Here is a 17,164-nt window from a genome sequence, read left to right on the forward strand (position 1 = left end):
ATAACCATAGGAGATAAGTAATATTATCATCACAATTTAACAGCTGAAGAAACTGAGACAGACAAACCTTAGACTGGTTAGTATGAAATAACCTTCACTTTGAACCATAAATGCTATGAGTTGAGAAGTACCTCAAGCCTGTGTGTCTATATAAAAATTTCCGTCGCATCTCAATTTTTACTCAAAAATAGCTATATATATAAAGAAAAAATAGAAAATATTTAATCTTTTCTTCATCTGGCTAATCTTAGAAGAAAAGTAACTTCAGACTCATGTGTTTTTATCATCTGGACTTGCATTTTTACCCTTGGAATTTTTCTCATTAGGATTTATAGGCCTGGGCATGGTAGCCTATGCCTATAATTTCTGCTATTAGAGGAGGCTGAAGCTGTATCAATTGCATTTGGGAGTTCTGAGGTGCTGTAAAGCCAAAGTCAATATAATGGTCAAATAAAGGCCAGCACCAATATGGTGACCCAGCAGGAATCTGGGACCACCAGACTGACTAGAGAGGGGCAAACTGGTATATAAAACAAAGTAAGTCAAAGCTTCCTTAATGATCAACATTGGGGTCAGCTGTATCTATTACCCTTGCAACCTTGGTTGATAGAGATACAAGGGGGAAGAGAGGAGGGCAGGGGAGGATTTGCAAGGTTTGTAGTCTAGACAACTTCTATAAATTTCAATCGATCATCAAGAATTTACTAAAATGTCTAGCACATGCCAAGCACTGTTTTAAGTATCAAAAGTAAAAGACAAAACTGAGACAGTTCTTGCTCTCAAAGAGCTTACATTCTACTTAATGCTCTGAATGGATACAGCCCAGAGAATCTACTTACTTTTAGTTGCACTAAATGTACATCCACATGCTTGCTCTCAGAGTCCTGCTGGACTGAGTAGGTCAGATCCCTGACCCTCTCTGAAGTCATGCGGAGCCATGTCTCAATTTCAGGTAGGTGGAGGACAATCTTCCAGTCTGCCCCTGTATGGAGTGGGGGCGGCTTCTCATATCGTTGGTCAGAATCCATTTCCTTCATTTCATCTTCTCCCTCCCCCTGCTCCACTGTAGGGGTCATATTGATGACCATGGGAGAAGCATCGGTAGCCATGGGATCCAGTTCCTGTGACCTCATGGGGGACAGGGTTACACTCATGGTTAACATGGAGAAGTCTAAACCATACTCCTCTCCAAAAGAGCTAAAATGCAGAAGAAGAAAAAAAAAAGGATAAGACATGAGTTAGACAAATTAAATCCTAATTCATAGTATAAACATATAAAAGTACATTTTCATTTCTTTTCATGATAGATAGAAGCTTCAGCATATAACTTTAACATTATGCACTTAGCTATCATCCTAAAGAAGTTAGCTAGTTAGAGAAGAAGAGTGGTCCAGTTGCTTCAACTTTGGAACTGTTCACATTTTTATTTCCTTTTCTCCCTCTTTGGGCACCAAATACTTGGTAATTCTAGGTCTTCGTTTACCTTTTTTTTTTTTTAAATAAAAAAGGGGGGGTGCAGCTAGGTGGCGCAGTGGATAAAGCACCAGCCCTGGATTCAGGAGGATAGAATAGAATGCTTTGCACTCATAAGATTCTGAATAAATCAGGACACCTAACCACTTACCTCCTGAAGTATGTCCATACCTCCACTATAGTCCCTCTTGGACATTTTATCCTTGTATGGAGCTAAGTCTGGGTTCTAGGCTAGAAAAACACAAGCCCTGGCAGGTCCCACATAATTAAAAATAACTGTGAACACACACTCAGCATTACACTGTATGTTTGTTGTCCAAGCACCAGTCTAACTATGCCTGGAGAAGCTCATCACCAGGTTAACCCTGGCAGAGATCAGTATTTTGGCCACTGCTAGCCTCAAAGACCATCTATATCAGAGAAGAGTTGTATTCTACCTCAAGGTGGAGAGTACTCAGGCCAACAAAACTTCTGCCGCCTCTGGAGAGCAGCATCCCTACCAGTAAAGGATAGCTAAATTTGAAGAAACCTGAAGAGTACATTCTTTCTTGAAGGCATGCTATCTTAAAGGGATTTCAAATATTGATGAAATTTCCTAATACTTCTGAAAAGTCTTTTTGAGTTTTACTTTTTTCCTCAAGGTCAAAAACATTCCTGGATGAACTTTTGACACCACCATTTCCATAGCAACTGATTGGGGTGTCAGAAACACTGGTTGTTTGGGATCTTATTTTTTAAAAAATATCAAAAGTACCAAGGAGATATTGCAAAGGAATGGTGACAAATGTATTTTCAGGTGATTAATTGCTACCTTATGTATTATCTCCTTATATTCAGCTAATATTGAATAGCCTTTTCTATCTTGTGTCAAGTGAGTAAAAACCTAAAAATTACATTTTAGTCTTTACCATATGGTAGAAACGAATATAAGTGGACCTAGCTATTTATCAATTAGATGATAACTATAATTGCATTTAGAAATTTTTTAAAAAGACACCAAGGGCAGTCCACTATGTCATCTCTTTGGGGATACAAATCTTAAATTGATCAATTATTCAACCAGTAAGCATTTATTAAGGCCCCTTACAGAAAAATGCCCGCATGATGTTGAGGCATTACACATTTACTCCTAAATCTGCCTGTCTTCTCTAAGACATGCACCCTTACTATAGATACAGCAAAAAGCAAATAATTATTTTAATGTCATTTTGGCTCAGCCTTTAGAGTTTCAATTTAATCCAGCATTCTGTGGCCACACCCACAATAGAGTAGCATTTATTTAATAAGGAGATTTATCCAGAGATTTCAAAATCATTTTATCATTCTTTGCTCATCCTATGACTAAGTGGATCATGGGTATTATTTTCCCATTTTATAGATTTAAGGAAACAATATTACAAAAATTTTGCCCAAGCTAGTGGATTAAGTCATTCATTATCAAAAGCAGGGCACTGTGGGGACCCCCCCCCTCCCGCAATGGATTTGGAGTTCAGGGGAGGGATGAAGATGTATTAAGAACCTACTATGTGCCAGGCACTGTATTAAGCACTTTACAAGTATCATCTCATTTTATCTGAGTCATAGTTCTAAGCCTTAGTTCTAAGGGGCTTTACTACAAACTACCTGTATGACCTTGGGAAGTCACTTCCTCTCTCTAGGTCTCAGTTTCCTCATCTGTAAAGTGGTGTTGGACTAAGGTCCCTTCTAGCTCTAAATCTAGGATTTTAATAATCTGTATGCACGTGGTGTTAGATTAATGGATTGCAGTGAGAACGGTACACAGTCCCTACCCTGTGACACTTTTCTCTGCCTAAGGCAGAGAGAATGGTAACAAGTTTAAAAAAGGAAAAAGATGTGAAAACAGAAATAAGACCATCAAACTAGTAAGTACTTGAACAGTGAAGGACTTGCATCATACAGGTATCAAAGGCAAGTGAATGCTGGGAGTAGACAGAAAGAATCATTTATTAGTACCCTCCTAGGTCAACGTATCAGACTCATCCTAATAAAATAACCTGAACTTAAAATTTCTCATACCTAAACAGGCATAAAAACACAGTGAAGTCCCAAAGCATACCCCTTAATCATCTGCTCTCTATTCAACTTTCTCTTTTCCATACCTTTACAACTTGAGAATTCATGTCGTGTGTATTATTGCAGTAGAACAACAAGGCAGCAGAAATAACATTAAATTCACTCATTAAACATTTTTAGCACCAACACCCAAATCCCCATTTTACTACAAGTGTCTCAAATCAAAAAATGGCACACCCACACATGCACACATACACGGCCACTAAAACTCCAGTGTTCTTATAACCTGTACCATTGGATGAGAAACATTTCACAATTAAAAGAAAAAGCTTCTGAATATGGAGGTTATAGAAATGCCCATTCTTTACATATATATTTTTTTTGCAGTCATTACCAAGTTGAGATGCCTTCTGGGAAAGTTAATTACTCTTCTTTGATGTGATCTGAGTAGGAAATTTCACCCTGGCCTATAGGCTGTACTAGGTTCAACAGACTCTCCCATCCAGACAGCCCAGCTCCTCTCCAGTCACAAATCGACTGAAGCATCCGGTAAATAAAAAGGAGGCTTCTGCGCAAGGAAACAATGGCATTAACCCAAGTTCACGTAGGATGCAGGCCAAATTATAGCTCTGGCTGTAAGGCAGCTGGTGGGTTAGTGCTCGTCAGCTCGTAGGAACCCAATGACCCCCTTCTGTTATCAAATGCTTGAGTCTGTAGGCTGCCTCTCCAGTATTAGCGATAATACCCACCTTTATCCCAGCTGCTGTTAAAAATAACATCCATTAAATCCTTTTCTTTCTACAAAGCCACAGCAAGATGCAACATTTGGAGTGTGAAAGCTGAAAAGCTTAAAGCACTAACAATTTTAAAAAGCTGTATTTGGGGGGGGGGGGTGGGGGGAGGCCCCAAAGCTCTCTTTTATAGCTCTATAGAAACAGAAGGAAAACATACTATGGATTGCTCACTGACAGGGAGCGGGTTTGCTATTACTCTGACAGTTTCCAAAGAAGGAGATATTGATGCAGATAGAACTGCCCGAAACTGAGTAACATCGCATTGGCTCCAGGCAGCTGCCCTTTAGCCAAAGACAAAAGCATGAACCCCAGCTACGAAGCTAACGAAACCACCCCGTTTCTCCTGCTTCTTGTTGTTTCATGCAGAAACAAATTGGAATCAGTGTTTTGTACTCACGGTAAGATCTTTTTTCCCTGACAGCTCCCCAGGACCAAGAACTCCTTCCTACTCTTTCTTCCTCCTCCTCTTCTCTTACTCCCCACCTCCAGCTACAATTTTCTTTTGTGACAAAACAAGATAAACTCCGGAATCCATTCTGTGCCCTGCCAACAGGGCCCTGTAAAGTCTTTGGGGGACTTGTTTCATATGCCCTTATTAGCTTGCAAATGGGACCGCCTAAATACTCAGCTACTGAATCCCCTATTTGGAGGAAAGTGAATAATAGTCACCGAGAATTTACAGTAAGGGGAAAACCTTTTGCAGACCAAACAGCGATAAGTGATTTGAGAATAAGGAGACTGTTGCCAAAACAAGGATCGCTATGGAAAACAGTATTTGGGCAGACAGAGTACATCATTCAGAATGGGTAGAGAACAATCCATGGCTGTATTAATAAGTAAACCAAGCAGTTCCCATAACAGGGTAATTTCAGTCATACTAAATTAATGTGAGCAGCTGATGGAACCAATCAGAGACAAGTATATTCAAGCCTTCTTATTATCTGGGAAGAAACAGTTCCTTCCAAAAAAAAAAAAAGGATTATCAGTCTGAGGACAAATAAAGTCATAATGTAAATCATCCCCAAACCAAAATATTTCATTCCAATTCTTGATGTTTTCTCCTTTTTTTCCTCCTCTTTTATCTCAGCAGCATTGAATAAAAAGTTCTCTCTTTTAAAACCATCCATGGGGCAGCTAGATGGCACAGTGGATAAGCACCAGCCCTGGATTCAGAAGTACCTGAGTTCAAATCCAGCCTCAGACACTTACTAGCTGTGTGACTCTGGGCAAGTCACTTAACCTCAATTGCCTCACCAAAAAAAAACAAAAACAAAAACAAAACCCATCCAGGGTGGGGGTGGGGGCAGCTAGGTGGTACAGTGGATAAAACACAGGCCCTGGATTCAGGAGTACCTGAGTTCAAATCCAGCCTCAGACACTTACTAGCTGTGTGACCCTGGATAAGTCACTTAACCCTCATTGCCCCAGAAAAAAAAGAAGAAAAACAAGGCCTTAAAACCATCCTGCCTCAGACACTTGCTAGTTGGGCAAATGATCCTGGGTAAGCCATATGAGCTCTCTCAGCTTCAGTTTCCTTATTTGTAAAATGAGGGTGATAATAACAGCACCTATTAACAGGGTAGCTGGGAGGACCGAGTGCTATAACAAACCTTAAAACACTATGAAAATGCTAGTGATTATTACTGTTATTGCTATTTAAGACAAAACTACAGTAGAAAAATTAAGCAGGATATCATTAGGGTTCTTTTGCTTCTCTCTCACACACATACCCTTTAGCATCAACAGCTGGTTCTTGAAGAGTGCCACCCTATAAGCAGTTCAGTGCCAGGTTTACAAGGGGTGGGGGGGTGGGGCTGATTTCAAAAATAAGATGAGGAAATTACTGGAGATTTCCCTAAATTTCTAAATTTCGCTATTATGTCTTATTTTTTTCTTAACAAAAGCAAGTTAAAGAGGAACACCTGTTTCATGTGATGCTCCCTCAATTAGGTTATATAAAAAGAAATCCCAATACAATAGAGCCTCTCTAATAAATTGCCTAATTGAGTGCTATTACCTGTCCCAAGGATGAGGAGCCGTTTACCTCTCTGCTTTTAAATATGTCACCCTGCCTTTATTTTACTGGATTGTCCTGAGGTCAGGAGAGCCTGTGAAGTGTGAATGGGGAACTTAGAAGAGAAAAGTCAATAAGTAACTGCAAAGCATTATGGTCAGTCACTGCCAGAGAGAGAAGAGTCTACGGAAATTTCTAGAACCTGTTTCCAGAAATCTCTTTACCCTCATGCTCCCCTCCCCCCCCCTCTTGCCCTCCAGGTCTTAGTAGCGCCTACTCACTTTCTAATCCCCGGATAAAAACCAATCTGGGACTATAAACCAATGATGAGGATTATTTCAAGTGAGTGAGAAGGAAAAAAAAATGAAGATGAGCAAGTTACGCGGTTTTCAAGGACTCTTTTGGCATTACCTCTGATTTTTCTGTTCTCTTTTTTCCCCATTTAATATCGCCACTGTGCATTGCTTATCCTCCAAGCAGATGGCTGATTGCCCTTCTACTAATCACATGAACCACTCTCCCACTCCCCTGGTTTCCCTACTCAATCACTTGCTAACTCCATCACACCAACCATAGAATCTGTGTGTCAGCCAGTACACACTTCATCAATCATCTCCTGCCCTCAAAGCTGCCTCACACTGCTCTTTCCTTGTTGTCCTCAGATGATTTGGATTCCTCTTGTTTATTAGAAACAGCCCAGATTCAGCTACCTAGTCATCATGACATCCGTGTTTTCCCCACAACAGCAGTTGGTTCCTGCCAAACAAAGATTCATTAAGCCATTTCAGTCAGTCATCCAGCGAATGGTCCAAACATTGATCAGTGGTGCAGACACTGGACTGAGTGAATGTTAATGAGATTTTCATATTCCTCACCTTTCTCTGTTATATATTAGTAAAAAAAAAAATAATCTCCAAGAATAAGTTGGTCATTTCCCATAGAAGATTATTTATGCAAAAGGTTGGACGTTTAGAAAATTTATTAAATAACCAGCTATATTTAATTGATCTTAAAAGGACATGTACACGTGTATACACACATATTTCATACATTCACATATCTCACCAACAAAAGAGGGAAGTGGATCAAATAAGACAGAAAATTTAGGGGAAATATTCTCACTTAGAGAAAGAGGGAACAGATGATAAGAAATCAACATTCCTCAGGAAAAGTTTCTATTTGACAAAACCCCAGCTTTCAAGGCAAAGAATGCATTGTTGTGCAGTGTGGCATAAAAATATTTTTACTCTGGAAAAATGATTTCTTTATAATTTAGAGGTTCTATCCAATCTAAACAGGGAGTTTTGAATGACTTCTTGATAAACAACATGGTAGAGAGGAAACATAGTAACCAATAAATAACCAATAATCCATAACCAATGGAAAGAATACTGGTTCAAGAGTCAAGGATCTGGGTTCAAATACTGCCCCTGCCTATTACTATTTGTGTAACTTTGGGCACATAATTTGAACCAACTAGGCCTTAAACTTCCTCACTTGAGAAAAAGAAGAGGTTGGGCTAACTAGCGATGGGCAGCCCTTTGACTCTGGAACAAGGATCCCATGATTTCTGTTGATCCAATAGATGCTCTCATTAAACCCAACAAGTATAGAAAAAAGAATTTGTGCTGTTTGTTTTCTCACTGGAAGCACCAATGTGTGCTAAATGTAAACTGATTTATCTGTATTGGAAAGATGTGAAAAGACTTGCATAATGCCTTCTATTCCCTGGATAGAGAATGGAAAGAATGGAAAAAATTATCCATGAAGAAAGCCAGAAAGAAAAAGGTTATAAAGTTTATATAAATACAATTAAAATGTTCTCTTTATAGAAACAAAGGAACAGTTGAATAGTTGCAGATATAGCCACTATACCGCCTAAATTAATTTATAAATTTAATGCATTACCAATTTAGCAGGGTGTTTTCCTCACTGAACTAGACAAAACAATAAACTCATCTAGAATAACAAAATGTCTAGAATGACAAAGGAAATTATATAATAGTAATAAAGGAAAGCTATCACTTTTAGACCTCAAACTCCTATAAAGCAGTAAACTTCAAAATCATTTGGTATTGGGGTTTTCTTTGTTTGTTTGTTTTTGTGGGGCAGTGAGGGTTAAGTTACTTGCCCAGGGTCACATAGCTAGTAAGTATCAAGTGTCTGAGGCCAAATTTGAACTCAGGTCCTCCTGAATCCAGGGCCAGTGTTTTATCCACTGCGCCACCAAGCTGCACCCCTGGTATTGTGGGTTTTTTTAAATAAGAAAGTACATTAGGGGGGCAGCTAGGTGGCACATTGGATAGAGCACTGGCCCTGGATTCAGGGGGACCTGAGTTCAAATCCAGCCTCAGACACTTGACACTTGACACTTACTAGCTGTGTGACCCTGGGCAAGTCATTTAACCCTCATTGCCCCACAAAAACAACAACAAAAGAATTAATTGTAGAAATCATGTCAAATTTATGAAAAAATGACAACATAAATATAATATACTAAAATATATGGGAAAGCAGTACTCAGCTGAAAGTACATCAGTTAATTAGATTAGATTACAAAAACCTTTGTTGTTCAATCACCTTAGTCATGTTCAGCTCTTTGTAACTCCATTTAAAGTTTTCTTGGCAAAGATACTGGAATGGTTTGTTACTTCCTTCTCCAGCTCATTTGAGAGTTGAAGAAACTGAGACAAACAGGGTTAAGTGACTTGCCTACAGTCACTCAGTTAGTAAGAATCTGAGGCCACAATTGAACTCAGAAAGATGAGTCTTCCTGACTCCACAGCCAGCACTCTATCCACTGTGCTATCTAGGTACTTCAAAGAAGACCTAGAAGTCAATAAACATAGCAGTCAAGTATTCAACAAACCAAAGGTGCAACTGGTAATGCAAGGGATAGAGTGCTGGCCCTGTAGTCAAGAAGAAGAACTGAGTTCACATCTGGCCTCAGACACTTACTGCCTCGTGACCTTGGGCAAGTCAGTTAACTTCTGCTTGCTTCAGTATCCTCAACCACAAAATGGAGAAAATAATAGCACCTACCTCACAGTGTTGTCATGAGGATCAAATGAGATAATACTTGGGGAAAGTGCCATAGTAGGTACTATATAAAAAGCTCATTTCCCTCTCCTCTACCTACCTTCCAAAGAACACAAACTATTGGGAAATCTCCCTAACTTACTAAAACTTCTGAGACAACTGGAAAACAGTTTGGTAAAAATTAAGTTTAAACCAGCAGCTTACACTATTATTACAATAATCTCCAAATGGCTAATAGAGCTAAAGGTAATAGGTTGTATCATCTAAAATCTTAGAGTACTAAAGGATGTACCTTTCAGATACATGATTAAGAAAAGAATTCATAATAGGATAGAGGAGAACACAAAATACAAAAATTGACAATATAGAAAATATAAAATCTAAAAGCCTTTATACTAATCAAAATCAACACAAGCAAAATAAGAAGAGAAATTGTCAAGGGAGGAAAATATTTGTCCTCAAGAGCCGTCACAAAAGTCTGGCATATAAAGGCATATAGGGAAGTGACACAAACATATAAGACTAAGAACCATTCCCCAAAGGTTGTTAGGTTAGGTTAAATAGATTGTTAGGTTAAATAGATTTATATCTATATCTATATCTATATCTATATCTATATCTATATCTATATCTATATCTATATCTATATCTATATCTATATCTATATCTATATCTATATCTATATCTATATCTATATCTATATCTATATCTATATCTATATCTATATCTATATCTATAATATGTGTCTGTGTGCGCACACGCACACACATGCATACACACTCAGCAATCATATAAAAAATACTACAAATCATTCAAGAGAAATTCAAATTAAAACCATTCTCAAGTTTTACTTCACACTCGTCATATTAGCAAAGATGATAAAATATGGAAATAGTTCACTTTGGAAGGACTGTAAAAAGACAGGCACACTGCTGGCGGAGCTGTGAATCAGTCCCACTATTCTGAGAAACAATTTAGCATTACATAAGGAAAGTCACTAAATTTTCATATCTTTGACCCAGTGATTCCATTCCTGTGCATATAGGCCAAGGAGGTCAAAGTCAGAAAGAAATATCTCATATAAAACAAAATGTTCATAGCAGCTTTTTTAATAGTAGCCAAAGACTGGCAAGAAAGCACATATTCATCAATTGGGGAATAACAAAATAAGTTGTGATATATGACTAACAGAATACTATTTTGCCATGAGATATTATGCTCATGAGGAATTCAGAAGAGCATAGAAATAATTGTGGGAAATAATAAAAAGTAAAGAAAGAACCATCAGAATAATGCAAATAATGCCTACAATGATATAGACAAAACAACAGTTGAACCTGGTGAAGGAAGATTAAATATAATAGCCAATGAAAAAAGATTCTGAAGAAGAATTAGGGGAAACTAGTATCAAGCGTTTGGCAAGTAGAAGAACATGGCAAAAAGGAAATAGGAAAGGAGAAGAAATACTGAATCCCTTTCCTCCACTTTGTGACAACTGTCTCCAGTCAATATCTCAACTTCCTTTCCTCTCTTCTTAAATTTTTAGCATCTGGCTTCCTACTTTCTTATTCAACAGAGGCTGCTCTTTCCAAGTGATTTTTAATTGCCAAATCTAATGGCCTTTTTTTCAATCCTATAGCCTTAAAAACTGTAGCTCACCAAGTTTCCCTTAGTATTCTCATTCTTCCCAGAATTCCATGCCACTGCTCTCTACTGGTTCTCTCCCTACCTCTCTGACCTCTGCTTTTCCATCTCTTCTGCTGAATCTTTACCCAGCTTATGCTCACTAACCTTAGGCATCCCCAAAGGCTCTGTCATAGGCCCCCTTCTCTTCTCCTTCTATACTATGCTACATAATCTCATTAATTCCTTGCTGTTTCTTGTACAAGACACATCATCTCTCAACTTCTGGCATTTTCACTGACTGTCTCCAATGCCTGGAACGCTCTCCCTCCTCAGCTCTGCATCCTGGCTTCCATCAAATTCCAGCCAAAATTTTGCCTTCTGCAGAAAGCCTTTCCTGATCTTGCTAAATGAGTGTTTATACATGTGTACATACATAGATACATATGCACATAGACACACATATGTGTGTCTGTGTATGTGTATATACACCCCCTCCACATAACACCCCCCTCCACAGACACACGTACGTATATGTGTATGTGTTTTTATATATATGTGTATATATGTGTATATATGTATATATATGTATATATACATACACACATATTTTATATGTATGTATATATACATACATATATGTGTGTGTGTGTATGTATATATATATATATATATATATATATATATATATATATATATAGTCTGTACATAACTGCTTTGGTGTCCTATTAGACTATAAGCTTCCTGAGAGCACAGATTGTTTTCTCTGTATTCCTTGTACTTAGGACAATGCCTGGCATACCACAGGCAAAAACAAACAGTCCCCACTTTCTAGGAACTTTCAGTCTTACTGGGAGACAGCATGCAAAGGACTCTGTACAGAAATGGGATATGCAGGATAAAGTGGAGATAATCGGAGGGAAAGCACTGGGGGGTTTTAGAAGTGAGCTGAAGGAAAGCATGGAAGAGCAAACAATTTGATCAGATGGAGAATGTATGTGGTGCTTTGCTAATACAAATCAGGAAACATGTACAGAAGAAAGATTAAGATAGTGACAAAGAATAGCTGTCTGAATAGAAGTTTCATTTAGATATCAGCAGAGAAGCTGATCCATTTATGACTTGTCTTCACAATTTCATGTGATGAAAATGGAGAAAGCAAGGAGAGAACTGCAACTTTTTGTTTAATTCTGAACAACCAAGAAATTGGGGAAGCGAAAGTGATGTTGACCCTGGAAGAAAATTACCACATCACTGTATCATCCATCAAGTTCTTTCTAAAAGAAAGCATATTATGACACAAATCCTATACATTGTTAGAAAAGCAGGTGTTTAATTTTTAAGAGAAACATAGAGTGACCTCATATCCTAAGACACTAAAAAAGATCAAAGACCTGGGAGGGTCCTTGAAAGTCAATCCAGAGGCTAAGTAGTTCACCTAAGGTCACATATACAATGGGGTTGGGGGGGGGGGTCCTCTGGCTCTACATTAATTTCACTTTCCTCTATAGCACATTGCCTCTATAAGGGAATCTGCCTTGATGTTTTCTAAGCTGTTGCAAAAGGGTCCAGCTGCCTATTGAAACTGAGTGGTCACAGTATTGAGGGAATATTTGAAAGCTGAGAGTCAGCGAAGAAGTTAAAGGATGGACACAGGTGAAGACGAACTTTTCCAGCCCTGTCTCTGGGTTGTTTGTTGTTGTTGTTCATACTTCCTTCTTGAAGAGGACCAATGACATCAGGCAAGTGATGTCTTGACTTGCAAGTGATTTGGATGTAAGTGAGGCAGAGCTGTGCAAAGTCACCAACCTCCCTCTCTTCTCCAGGGTCATCTGAGTCCGATGGCAAGACATAGATCAAGACGATTGGCAAAGGCCCCAGGTGCAGGGGGAGACTAAGCCTAGGTCTTTCCCAGGTTTCAGTTTATCTGAGGCAACGCCCCTTCAGTAATTAAAAGCTAGGTAAGAATTGAGACAAAAGATGGCCTTGTTTACCTTCATTGTATGTGTGTATACACAGGGAGAGAGATTTACATTGCTGTCACCTCACTGAAAAGAGCAGCAAGGGCATTTGGTAGTCCCCATGCCTATTTCAAACCTGGAGCCAGCTCAGCTGAGGGACTAAAGGTACCTGATCAAAGCAGAGTACGGGAGTTGAAACCATCTGGCACATCGGGCAGAGAGTGTGGATGCTGCAAAACCAAAACCTCAATTGGGTACAGCCAGGGCACACCGGTGCTGGAGTAAGCAGAACAGTAAAATTCCCAAGGGAAGCAAGCATGGGGGAAGTGCAGAAGCTGGCTCCCCAAAGTTTGCACTCCACTTACAGTACTGGGACTTTATTAATGTTATGATTTTTGTTGGGACAGGGATTACCTATTTGAGAAGGAAGCGCTTCTACCAATGCCTCCTCCCTTGCTTGTTGTTGTTTCCCCTTATTCTCAAAGGGGATCAAGACAGATGTCATGACTTGGGGGCAGCTAGGTGGTACAGTGGATAGAGCACTGGCCCTGGATTCAGGAGGACCTGAGTTCAAATCTGGCCTCAGACCCTTGACACTTACTAGCTGTGTGACCCTGGGCAAGTTACTTAACCCCAATTGCCTTACCAAAAAAAAAAAAAAGAAGAAGAGGAAGATGTCATGACTTACAGTGAATTGGCTTTAAGGGAGACAGGGTTGTGCAAAGTCACCAATCTCACTCTCTCCTGCAGAGCCATCTGGGTCCAGTGGTAAGACATGGATCAGGACAACTGGATATGACTCTAGATGCAGTGGGAGGCCTTGGCCTTTTGAAATGAAGGCCTTTCCCAGGTCTGTTTGCCAGAGGCAAAGCCCACTCAGTGATTAAGGCTAGGTAAGAAATGAAGCAAAGAGTGACTTCCTTTGCCTAGTCAAAAATAAATAAATAGATAGATAGATAGATAGATAGATAGATAGATAGATAGATAGATAGATAGATAGATAAGCAAGTAAATAAATAAATAAATATAGGAGCAGGGAGACCCTCAGCGTTTCTGGCCAAAACAGAAACAAGTGCTATTTACACTCACTCTGAGTCATTAAGAGGCCAAAAAAGGCTTGGGCTGGGACTCCTATTGTTGGCCAATCAATGAGGTCTCCTCTCTTCTCCCAACTTGCTAACTGGAATTCAGATACAAGTTCCATTTTTGTTCTTCACATCTCTGTGTGTGTGTGTGTGTGTGTGTGTGTGTGTGTGTGGTGGGGGGTGTCAATAAGCATTTATTATATGTCTAATATGGACAGCTAGGTGGTACAGTGGATAGAACACCAGCCCTGGAGTCAGGAGGAGGACATGAGTTCAAATTTGACCTCTGACACTTACTAGTTGTGTTACCCATAGTAAGACACTTAAACCCATTTGCCTCAGTTCCTCATCTGTAAATGAGCTGAAGGAAACGTCAAACTGGTCCAGTATCTTTGCCAAGAAAGCCCTAAATGGTGTCATGGAGAGTCTAACATAACTGAAATAACAATGAAAAAAGCATATGTCGGGGCTGTGCTGAATGCTAGGGATACCAAGAAAGGAAGAAAACCAGTCCCAGCTCTCAAGAACTCACAGTTTAATGCTGAGGCAACATGTAAACAATTGTAGAGAAGAGAGACATATACAGTGTAATTGGCAGATGATCTCAGAGGGAAGATGCTAATTTTAAGGAGGACCAGGAAAAGCTGTTTGAAGAAGGTAAGATTTTAGCTAGGACTTGAAAGAACTCAAGGAAACCAGAAGGTGGAAATGAGAGACTGTTCCAGGCATAGAGGACAGCCAACAAAAAGGTCCCAGGTCGGGAGATGCAGTATCTTGGGAGAGGAACAGCAGGGAGGCCAGCGTCATTGTATTGTAGTATGTTTGACAGGAAGGGTGGGGAGGGAAGGCAGTGAATTGGGGGTGGGGGACAGTATAAGGGACTAAAATGTAAAAATACTGCAAAGATAGGAAGGAGCCAAGTTTTGAAGGGCATTAAAAGACGTGTGATTTTTATACTTGATCCTAGAAGTAATAAGAGCCACTGGAATTTATTTAATGGGAGTGGAGCGGATAACATGATCAGACTTGCACTTTAGAAAGATCACTTTGACAACTGAGAAGATGATGGACAGTAGTGAGGATCTTGAAGCAGATAGATCCATCAGAAAGCTACTGAAATAGTCCAGGTCTGGGATGATCAAGGCCTGGGGGGAGGGAGAGGGGACAGTATTAGAAGAAAGAAAGGGTCTTATGAGGGGTATTTTTTAAGGCAGAAATAGCAAGACTTGGCAACACACACACACACATATATATACACACACACACACACACACACACACACACACATACACACACACTTTCTTTTCTTTCTTTCTTTCTTTTTTGGTGAGGCAATTGGAGTTAAGTGACTTGCCCAGGGTCACACAGCTAGAACATGTCAAGTGTCTGAGGCCGGATTTGAACTCAGGTCCTCCTGAATCCAGGGCCACTGTTTTATCCACTGTACCACCTAGCTTCCCCTACACACACTTCAAATGCTTTTGAGGTGCTTATTGCTTGGAAAGGGACCCTCATTACCCTTAATGGAGATTTTATTAGAATGACCCAAATTCAGAGTTTCTCAGAGTTGACATCTGGGTCGAGCCAAACACAAGTCATACTGATGTCATTAAAGAGAAGTTTCCTCAAGATTGAACCTGGCCCATTTACCAAGAGTAAAAGGGTCTAGGTTCTGTCTCTTGGCATAGTAATTATATTAAGAGTTAAGCAGTGTGCAGCACAATCAGGCATTCAGATCATGCCTTTGATACTTAGTAGCTGCGTGAGCATGAACAAGTCAAAACTTTTTTGACCCTCTGTTTCCTCAACTGAAAAAAAAAGGAGAATACCTGGTGGAACTCAGAAAATGATTAAAACACTCAAAGGAGATCATGTCTATGAATTGCTTTGCAAACTCTGAAGCATTATGTAAAGGTTAGTTATTATTTAAGATCATAAAATTATCCAAAGCAATCAATTCTCTTTACTCATGAGCTTAAATCTGCTACAGAAGCCATATATTTCCTTGTAAAGGTCCCTTGCCTCTGGAAAAAAAATGAAATAGAAACTAAACTTAGGACAAAAAACATTTTTAAAGTTGTGCAGTTACTTAATGTTGTTTTGCATTTAGGATACAGTTTGTGAACTTTGTCTTGGGATTTTGTTTAACTTCTTACTCCCCCCCCCCCGTCCCGTCCCGTCGTCCCCCCCCCCCCCCACATCCAATCAATGAATTGCTAAGGCCTATAGATTCCATCTTGGCACTCTATTCCTTGATACCTTCCCTCTTTTGATCATCACTACTATCCCCAATACAATACATTACCACTTGCATGGACAATTGTCATAGACTATCGATGGGCCTTGCTGCCTCCAATTTTTCCCCTAACCTTCACCAAAGATTAAATTTCCCTATGAATGGGTTTGAGTGTGTTCTTTGTTCCTGCTTGTCAGTGGCTCCTATTGCTTAGGATGTAGGGAAAAGGACTGGATTTTTATTGGCACAGGGAACCCAGGTGAGGAAATTCCTATCTAAGCAGGTTGTCACCTCTATAAATTATAGTCATAGAGAGTCATGTCACATAGAACAAAGCTTTTAAAACTGGGGGTTGTTTAACTCAATGTGGGGGTTGTAAAAAAAAATTGGCAACAGTAAAAGGTTTTGTATACTTCTTTTATATACCTATGTACCTGGGGTTGAATAAAAATTTCCCTGGAAAAAAGGGGGTTATTAGTGGAAAAAGTTTAAGAAGCTCTGGGCTAGAACACAAAGAGGTTAAATAATTCACTAATGATCACATAACCAGTATGTGTCAGAGACAGGACTTAAGCCCAGGTCTTTCTGGCTGCCAGGCCATTTCTCTATCTATTAAATCACACTGCCTCTGGATACTGTTTAAACTCCTTTATGATAGAAGCAAACTACCACAGGAAAATACTGCTGGAATTGGAATCTAAGGATATGAATTAACTATCGTGGTTCTACAATTTTCTTAGCCTGTATGATTTAAAAAAAATATCCAAGGCATTATTTTATAGTTGTTTGGAGGTGAATGTGGGAGAATTCAGGCAACTTCCACGTTCCATTGAACCAAGTTGGATTTTAGACAAATAGCTCCACCTGTCTGGAAATCAGTGTCTTCATCTTAGAATGAAAGGAGT

General features: G+C 39.4%; 1 protein-coding gene across 3 annotated transcripts in view; it reads right to left on the reverse strand.

Moving 5' to 3' along the window:
• Positions 1 to 17,164, reverse strand: part of AKAP6 (A-kinase anchoring protein 6) — a 594,007-nt gene that overhangs the window by 470,712 nt on the left and 106,131 nt on the right. Inside the window, exons 1-2 of one of the 3 annotated variants that reach the window (XM_043983334.1) lie at positions 4,699 to 4,738; positions 840 to 1,197 (exon numbers count right to left, since the gene is read on the reverse strand). In XM_043983334.1, the coding sequence (XP_043839269.1) occupies positions 840 to 1,163 (324 nt within the window). In that variant the 5' untranslated portion in view covers positions 1,164 to 1,197; positions 4,699 to 4,738. Of the gene's footprint in view, positions 1 to 839; positions 1,198 to 3,901; positions 4,024 to 4,698; positions 4,739 to 17,164 lie in introns of those variants that run through there. The other 2 variants (XM_043983333.1, XM_043983332.1) reach the window with 2 other exon arrangements.

The sequence above is a fragment of the Dromiciops gliroides genome, chromosome 2, assembly GCF_019393635.1.
Source record: "Dromiciops gliroides isolate mDroGli1 chromosome 2, mDroGli1.pri, whole genome shotgun sequence".
Taxonomy (NCBI): Eukaryota; Metazoa; Chordata; class Mammalia; order Microbiotheria; family Microbiotheriidae; genus Dromiciops; species Dromiciops gliroides.